This window comes from Mus caroli, chromosome 11, assembly GCF_900094665.2.
Source record: "Mus caroli chromosome 11, CAROLI_EIJ_v1.1, whole genome shotgun sequence".
Lineage (NCBI taxonomy): Eukaryota > Metazoa > Chordata > Mammalia > Rodentia > Muridae > Mus > Mus caroli.
Window position 1 is genome coordinate 77,967,356 of NC_034580.1, and position 8,451 is coordinate 77,975,806.

Sequence of the window (8,451 nt, forward strand, 5' to 3'; positions counted from 1 at the left end):
ATCCCAGCACTCGGGAGGCAGAGGCAGGCGGATTTCTGAGTTCGAGGCCAGCCTGGTCTACAAAGTGAGCTCCAGGACAGCCAGAGCTATAAAGAGAAACCCTGTCTCGAAAAACCAAAAAAAAAAAACAAAACAAAACAAAACAAAACAAAAAAAAACCTCCTGCCCCAGTCTTCAAGAGTGTTGGGTGATAGGCGTGAACCACCACGCCTGGCACAGATTTCCTCACGTTCATATTAAGACCTCTTCCTTCCCAAATACCAGCTTTCACTTAACCACTCAGCAAATCCCCACTACACACCAACAGGTGTGTCCTTTCTAACTAACTTTTTGACAGTTTCCCCTCCCTGTTTTTTAAAGCACTCTTTAAAAAAATTTTATTTTACATATATAGATATTTTGCCTGAATATTTGTGCAACATGTATGAGCAGTGCCTGTGAAGGTCAGAAGAGGGCAACAGAAGTCATGGAACTGGAGTTACAGATGGTTGTGAGCTGCCAAATAGGTGCTAGGAACAGAACCTAAGTCCTTTGGAAGAATGGCAATGCTCTTAAGTGCTGAGTCAACTCCCAACATGCAAAAAAACTTTTTTTTTTTTTTAAATCCTTTCTCTGAGCTTTTCATGAGCAAACCACGGTTTCTCCATTTTCCCATTTCAGGAGCCACAGTATGACACTAACCATACTGCCAGGCCAGAGAGCAGGGATGTGATAGGCATCTGTTTTAGAAAAGGCAAGACAAAATGAGCTTAGATGAGAGGAAGCCAATGGTAACTTCAAAAGTAACAAAACAGGGAGGAAGGAGGAGATGGGGGGCTTGTGGAGGGGAAACTAGGAAGGGGAAGAACATTTGAAAAGTAAACAAAATAACCAATTAAAAAGTAACAAAACAAACAAACAAAAAGGTCATTTCAAAATTATGCAGAATCCTAGACCATTGACCGTCACATTTTCTATTCACATACACTTAAACTAGTATTCTAAAAATATACAATAATTTTATTTCAATATGATTAACTATTAAAGGTTTGGAGCGGTAGCTCAGAGGTTAGGAGCATGGGCTGTTCTGGTAGAGAACCTGGGTTTGGTTTCTAGCTGATCTGTGCTGGAAATGCAAATATCTGCAAATGGTTCAGCTAAGAAGTGTTTTCTGCCCTCTGTGTACTCAACGGTTGTTTCATGTTTCCTCAGACCTTTCCAGTTTCCCTCAGATGATCCCCAGGAAGAGTATGTTAAACACCACACCCTGCAGCAAGACCGTGTTTACACATAAATATTTGAAATGTGTGGAAGACCTGCAGAAGGATTACTTTCCAGGTAACTGTTGTTTCTGGCCACTTTGGAACAGGTTGACTGTTTCCATATTTAGGGGGAGAAAAGCCTTGATTTGAGTCCATACAAAACCACCTATGGAAAGTGCAGAGAGGGGCTGGAGCTATGGCTTAACAGTTAAAAGCACTGGCTGCTCTTTCAGAGGACCTGGATTTGATTCCCAGAACCCACGTGATGGCTTACAACCATTACCACAGTGGGTAAGTATGTTGCAATGTAGTTGCAGAATCCAACATTAGCAGTGAGAACGAGTGCATTATTGCCATGTGCCATGTGCAAGTGCAGGGCTGAGTGTGGACCATGTCCAGGTACATCTTGTTGTGACTTTGTTCATGGATTTTCTTGGTTCTCTTATTTTGAAACATTCTAGTGTTTCTGGATTTTTCTTGGTTTTAGTTGTTTCACCATTAAGCTTTTGCATACAGCCAGGACATAGAACAAAGACAAATTTAGACAGGGTTTCTCTGTGTAGCCCTGGCTGTCCTGGAACTCACTTTGTAGACCAGGCTGGCCTTGAACTCAGAAATCTGCCTGTCTCTGCCTCCCGAGTGCTGGGATTAAAGGCATGCACCACCTTCCCACTAGTGTTCTCATAGTCCAAGAGCGGCTCTTTCGTGCTGCCTTGGCTACTGTGTTCTCAGTGTAGTCCATGTTGGTCACAGCTGGTTATGGGCTCCCTCAGACTCAAGATTGCTTCTCTTTTTGTTACTAATAAAAAACTGATCATTGATACATGGTAGAGCTCAAAGATCGAGATCTATATCATACCATAGTGAAGTAGAGTAAGACTAATTACTAGATACTGATTTGTTTAGTGATTTACTTAAAGCACTGCTTGTACATCTGTTGGCCAAGCAGGGCTTCACTTGCCATCTGAAACAGGATGACCTGGAGAAACAGTTAATAAATAAATAGACAAATAAATAAATAAGTCCTGGCCCTTTAAATCCTGCTGACTGCCACATACTCTATAAAATCTTGCTTGCTTGCTCACTCCACCTAGTGGCTTTAAAGTGTAATTCGTTATTACAGACAGCACGGGCTTGAAGGCTTTTCATCCACTGGTCCTCTCTTCCACTCTCATTGGTGTTAGAGTGCTTATTCTAGAAAGATTCCCACAGCAATGGTGATTATTAGCTTGTCTCTGATTCATTCCGATTCTTTCCTTGTCTAGTGTCACCCAACAGGATTACATATACTCCAGAGAGCGTCTACAAGGACCTCTTCTCAGATTACAAAGGTCTAAGAAACTTAATAAATGTGGAAATGCGCTGTTTCTCTCAAGGGATATTGATCTTCTCCCACAGCTGGGCTGTAGATCTAGGTCTTCAGAGGAGGCAAGACGTCATCTGTGACGCTCTTCTAATTTCCCCGAACAACGTTCCAATCCTGTACACCATTTGCAACAAGTGGGATCTGGGGAACAGGCACTATTCCATGACAGTCGCCCGTACCCTGAAGCAGAAGCTGGTGAATGTGGGTGGCTACCCTGGAAGATTAGGCATCATTCCCTTGGTCTTACCACTGGGTTCTCACCAAAGAGTAAGGAATGACTTAGAAATGCCGGTTTACCCCGAATCCTATAACTTCATAACCACACAGCAGGTGGAAGCTCTGTTGCAATCTCTTGTGATCATCTTGTTTGGATTCAGACCCCTGTTAAAGGAAGAGTTAAACTTTGAGTCTGATACTGTGGCCCTGCTCTCAGACCAACAGTATGGGTTGCTTTCAACTAACCTGAGCAAGCACAGAGAGATGTTTGTTCACGGCTTACCTGGATCAGGGAAGACCACTCTAGCTCTCATGATCGTGGGGAAGATTAGGAATGTGTTCAACTGTCAAGCTGACGACATTCTTTACATCTGTGAGAACCAGTCTTTGAAGAGGTTCATTGTGAGGTAAGCAACCTGACTCTATTCATTTCTTTCTGGTGGGCAGTTTGAATGGGTGTGGCTTTTGCAGGCTAAGCTCTGGGTTGTTGCTACCATGCTCAGGAACTATTCCTATCTATTGGGCTGCCTTGCTTTGCTTAGCTGAGGAACTCTGACTGTGTTTCTTCCACTTGCATCAGGAAAAACATTTGCCAGGCAGTGACACGGAAAACCTTCATGAAAAATACCTTTAATAACGTGCAACATATCATCGTGGACGAAGCTCAGAATTTCCGAACGGAGGAAGGAAATTGGTTCGCAAAGGCCAAAGCCATCACTCAGAGAGTGAGAGATGGCCCAGGAGTTCTCTACATTTTCCTGGATTACTTTCAGACCAGTCACTTGTGTTGCAGTGGCCTCCCTGAGCTCCAACACCAGAAACCATTATTGAAGCTCACTAGAATGCTCTGCAGCGGAGACAAAATAACCAGCTACCTTCAGGATATAATGCATCAAATCAGAGCAAATCCTCCCCCAAATGTCCCCCAAGAAGCCCTGATGGTGGGTGAACCACTTGAATGGGGTCCAGATGTCACAGGCAACTTAGAGATTATTGATAACTTGAATTTGGAGCAGATGTCAGTCTATGTAGCAGAGAAATGCCAGTGTCTTTGGAGGTCTGGCTATTACCTCAAGGATGTTGCTGTTCTTTTCACTAGAGCCAGAGATATAGAAAAATGTAGAGACAAGCTTCTGCTAGCAATGAGGAGGCGGTCCATGTCTCAGCTCGCTGAGGAACCCAGTTTACTAGTGCAGGTCAGGGAGGGGTTGGATAGTCTGGGTAGTCATGTCGTGTTGGAGAGTGTCCACCGATTTTCAGGCATGGAAAGAAGTATTGTGTTTGGGATCATTCCAATGGGATTTGAGACAGCCATTTCCTACAATGCTCTGCTCTCTCTGGCTTCCAGGGCAAGGACACATCTATATATTTTAAAGGTTGTGTTTTGATAGGAAGATGCCAGTTTTCAGTTAGCTAGGGTTGGTCTCTAGCTGTCTTTGAAGGTCTTTGATCTAAACATTTAAGCACCAAAAACATTTCATGTACAGTCAGCCACACTCAGGGCAAGCAAATATGAGTATGGGGGATTTAGACAGTAGGAAGAGACAGCAGAGCAATTAGCTGGCACTGAGATATCCTCTCTCTCTCTCTCTCTCTCTCTCTCTCTCTCTCTCTCTCTCTCTGTGTGTGTGTGTGTATCAGGAAGGACTGGTTGTTTGAGGTAGGGAGGAAAGAGCCAATCATGAGATGACTGCTGAGTTCTGGTAGACTCAGATATTGTCCTTGTTTGTAACACAGCTACCTGCAGAAATGCTTGATCTTGGTGTGTGGAGAGAGCATGAAGGATGGAGGGAGAGAGTGTGTCCATCTTTAGCAGGACATAGTTTGAAATGTAAGTTCACAAACTGCAAGCTATAATTTCAGGGTGAGTCCAGTTCAGTTTAGCTTGTCGAGTTACTTCCTGTTTTGCCTTTCATGGGCATTACTGTTTCTGATCTTTGCTTTCTACATGACGTGTTCATTCAGAATCTCTCCCTTTGACTCCACTTTAATACGATTCCTGCGGAGACCCAGAGTTACTACCGTCAAAGCGCCAAAGTGTGGGTTCAGTGGTTTGGAAGGTAGAGGGCCTAAGAGGAAGAATGTACAAAGTCTAAGCTTGGCATCACTCCACATTTAATTTAGTAACCACAGTATGCAAACATAAGTCAAATATCTCTGCTCTCTGTGCGCTCGCCAGTTCAACCAGCCTTTGGAAGGCCGTTGCTGAAAAAATACTCATTTGTCATTTACTTTAGGTCTCTGTATAGTCCTGGCTGTCCTGGAACTCACTTTGTAGACCAGAATGGCCTCGAACTCAGAAATCCGCCTGCCTCTGCCTCCCGAGTGCTGGGATTAAAGGCGTGCGCCACCACGCTCGGCTTCTCTGAAACTCAATATTTAGAGCCAAACAGAGCAAACTTTTCTGGGAGATACAAACAAACAGTAATCCAGAGTTCATTTCCAGGGATGATTTGCAGAAGCAAATCATGAAAACTTAAGGAAAATGAAAAAACATAGAGAGTATGACATAAATTGAATAACTTGGAGAAAAAAAAATCACACATTCTAATGGGTGGATCGGAACCTACCATGTTTATCAGAGAATGTGTGGGTATGGGTGAGTGTGGGTGTGGATAATAATCAGAAAAAAAAAAGACAAAGAAGCTTGGGGAAATGGAGGGCTGGAGAGTAGGGCATCAGGACACATGTGCTATGAAGCAGAAAGGATGCTGTGGGGGAGATGGAAGTGGAGGCACAGGGGAGGGCTCAGGGAGGGGAGGGGCACAGATATTAGCAAAATACTGTAAAAAAATAAACTTGAACATAGAATTGGTTTGCTTTAGGCATCTAGTTACATTCTTAGAGAATTTATATCAAAGAAATTTACTTCTAGCCAGGAAGTGATGGCACACACCTTTAACCCCAGAACTCAGAAGGCGGAGGCAGGTGGATCTCTGAGTTGGAGGCCAGCCTGATTTACAGAGTGAGTTCTAGGACATCTAAGGTTATACAGAAAACCCCTGTCTCAAAAAGCAAAGCTGAGCCAAACCAAACCAAACCAAATCAAACCCAAAAACCACCATCAACAAAAAAACTCCAAACAAACGACAAAGAGCCAGGTAGTGGTGGTGCATAGCTTTAATCTCAGCACTATGGAGACAGAGACAGAAGGATCTCTTAAGTTTGAGCTAGCCTGGTCTACAGAGTGAGTATCAGGATAGCCAGAAAGGTCAAGAAACAATATGCTGGGGAAATGCTGGCAGCAAATGTCATAAATATTTTTCCCTAAAGTTTCTATTCATGGTAGTTTAATCCCAGCACTCAGGAGGCAGAGGCAAGTGGATCTCCATGAGTTTGAGTCCAACCTGGTCTACATAGTGAGTTTTGGGCTAACCAGGGTTACATACTGAGACCTTGTCTCAAAATTTTTTTCTATACATAAAAGAAAAATTTCCAAGATTAAAGGAAAACTGGACAAAGAATTTGACAGGAAGAGCACAGAAGGAGTTTAAAAAGCTCCTACACATGGGGGAGACATCCCTTACGGTGGCATGAGTGCCACATAACCAGGTGTGTGACGACATGCTGTTTGGAGGGAAAGACCTGGCAATGGCCATGATATGCTTGGATGTTTATAACCCTTTACCTTGAGATTCATTTCTAAGGAACTTATTCTGCACAGAGAGCTTGCACACATGTAAAAAGCTTCTGGGTAGACGTATAGAATTTTGCTTCTAGTAGCAGAAAGCACAGCAGTAGTAAATACCAATACAGACGAGTTGAAGGGAATAATTTACAGAAAATCACAACACACCATCATATCACAAAGCCATAAAAAGTGAGATCTCCCTTGTATTTATGTGGGGCCATCTCTAAGATGTTCTGTATTGGGAACAAAGTCTACCTATCCTGTGCCTCTAGGGTCGACACACATGCTTGCAGATGCTTTCAGGATTTTTTTTTTTTTTAAATAAACCTTAAAATCCCTGGAGCAGGGGCATCGGTGCCCAGGGAGAAAGACAGCTTCTGCTCTTTTGGACTCTAGGTTCTCTACCATGTGGCACTTGATGAAGTTTTGCTTTGCATATGTTTTTACTTATAAATGTAATGGATTTATAAATGACTTTCTCAGTTTTTATCAACCTGTATCCTGGATAAACATTTCATAATCATAGTGGGTATTAATAGTGGGTAGCGAATGGGGGAATTTGAAAACTATACAACATAAAAGTATTTTTACTATGTAGGATGTAGAAGTGCTGACACACTGTCATATTTGGTTCAAGCTTTTTTTTTAAAAAAATAAAATAAAGGACATAAGATATTGCAACTAAAACGGAACTTTTCTTTATTCTTCTGCTTTCTATTGCTTTTTTCCCACTTCTCTCAAGAACAATGACTTTGGGATATTTGTTAACGTTTTACACACACAGGTGATGGCATCAGACCACACTAAACAGTAGAATAAAGTGAGGGTGGGAGGTTAGGTACTGGGAATTCAAATGACTGGTGATTGGTTTCTATGGCAACAATAGTAATTATAAAGATAATAGAGGGCTGTGGAAATAGCTCAGTCAGTGGAGCTGAGTTCAGACCCTAGAAACCGTCTAAAGAAGTGGGCCACGGCGAAGCACATGTAATCCCTGCTCTGGGGAGAGTGGATACAGGTTCCTGCCCTACCTGAGTTTCTACCCTGACCTTCTGGTACCTGGACGTGGAAGCAAAGAAGCAAAATAAACCCTCTCTGTGATGGTTTGTATATGTTCTGTCAGGGAGTGGCACTATTAGAAGGTGTGGCTCCCCTGTTGGAGTAGGTGTGGCCTTGTTGGAGTAGGTGTGTCGCTGTGGATGTGGGCTTCATCCTAGCTTCCTGGATGCCAGTCTTCCACAAGCATCCTTCAGATGAAGATGTAGAACTCTCAGCTCTGCCTGCACCATGCCTGCCTAGATGCTGCCATGCTCCTGCCTTGATGATAATGGACTGAACCTTTGAACCTGTAAGCCAGCCCCAATTAAATGTCCTTATAAGAGTTGCCTTGGTCATGGCATCTCCACAGCAATGGAAACCCTAGCTAAGACAGTACTAAACAGTCTGGGCCTGTGAGGATGACTGTATTGGCTCTGGGGTCTGGCATCTCTCTGCCTTACTTTAGGTAGTTGCGACAAAGCTTCCTTCGCTCACTGCTTCAGTTGTTTAAAAGAGAGACTTCCTAGTGTTTGAAACAGAGATCTGTCAGGCCCCAGAGAAACCTGGGGCAAAGCTCACTCCGTACCTGTGGCTTCTCACCAAGCCCTCTACCTTAACCCTCTGTGGTCCAGGGTCTGGGCTTTGCTTCTCCTGCCCCAGCTTCTCATTCTTTACAAACCTGCCATTTCAGCCTTGCATTCTCTTGGTCGCAGGAGCCTCTCTTGGTCTTCTTGCCCTCTCTCTTTTAATCCCCTCTCTCTTCTTCTTCTCTCACTCTTCCCTTGCCTCTTCTCTTGTCCATTGTTCAGTCTGGACCCTTCCAGAGGCCTCTGGCTGTGCTCTTCCTCATGTCTACAATAAAACCTTCCCCTCAACGTTCCCCAGGAGGTGTTCATGTCCTCCTTTTCTTTTCTTTTCTTTTCTTTTCTTTTCTTTTCTTTTCTTTTCTTTTCTTTTCT

The 8,451-nt window shown here is 43.4% G+C and overlaps 1 protein-coding gene across 5 annotated transcripts in view; it reads left to right on the forward strand.

The window, feature by feature from the left end:
• Positions 1 to 5,777, forward strand: part of Slfn5 (schlafen family member 5) — a 12,159-nt gene extending 6,382 nt beyond the window's left edge. For all 5 annotated transcript variants that reach the window (XM_029483306.1, XM_029483305.1, XM_021176903.2 and 2 more), the window contains 3 exons: positions 1,192 to 1,317; positions 2,507 to 3,230; positions 3,404 to 5,777. In XM_029483306.1, the coding sequence (XP_029339166.1) occupies positions 1,192 to 1,317; positions 2,507 to 3,230; positions 3,404 to 4,211 (1,658 nt within the window). In that variant the 3' untranslated portion in view covers positions 4,212 to 5,777. The remainder of the gene's footprint in view (positions 1 to 1,191; positions 1,318 to 2,506; positions 3,231 to 3,403) is intronic.
• The last annotated feature ends 2,674 nt before the right edge of the window (positions 5,778 to 8,451 follow it).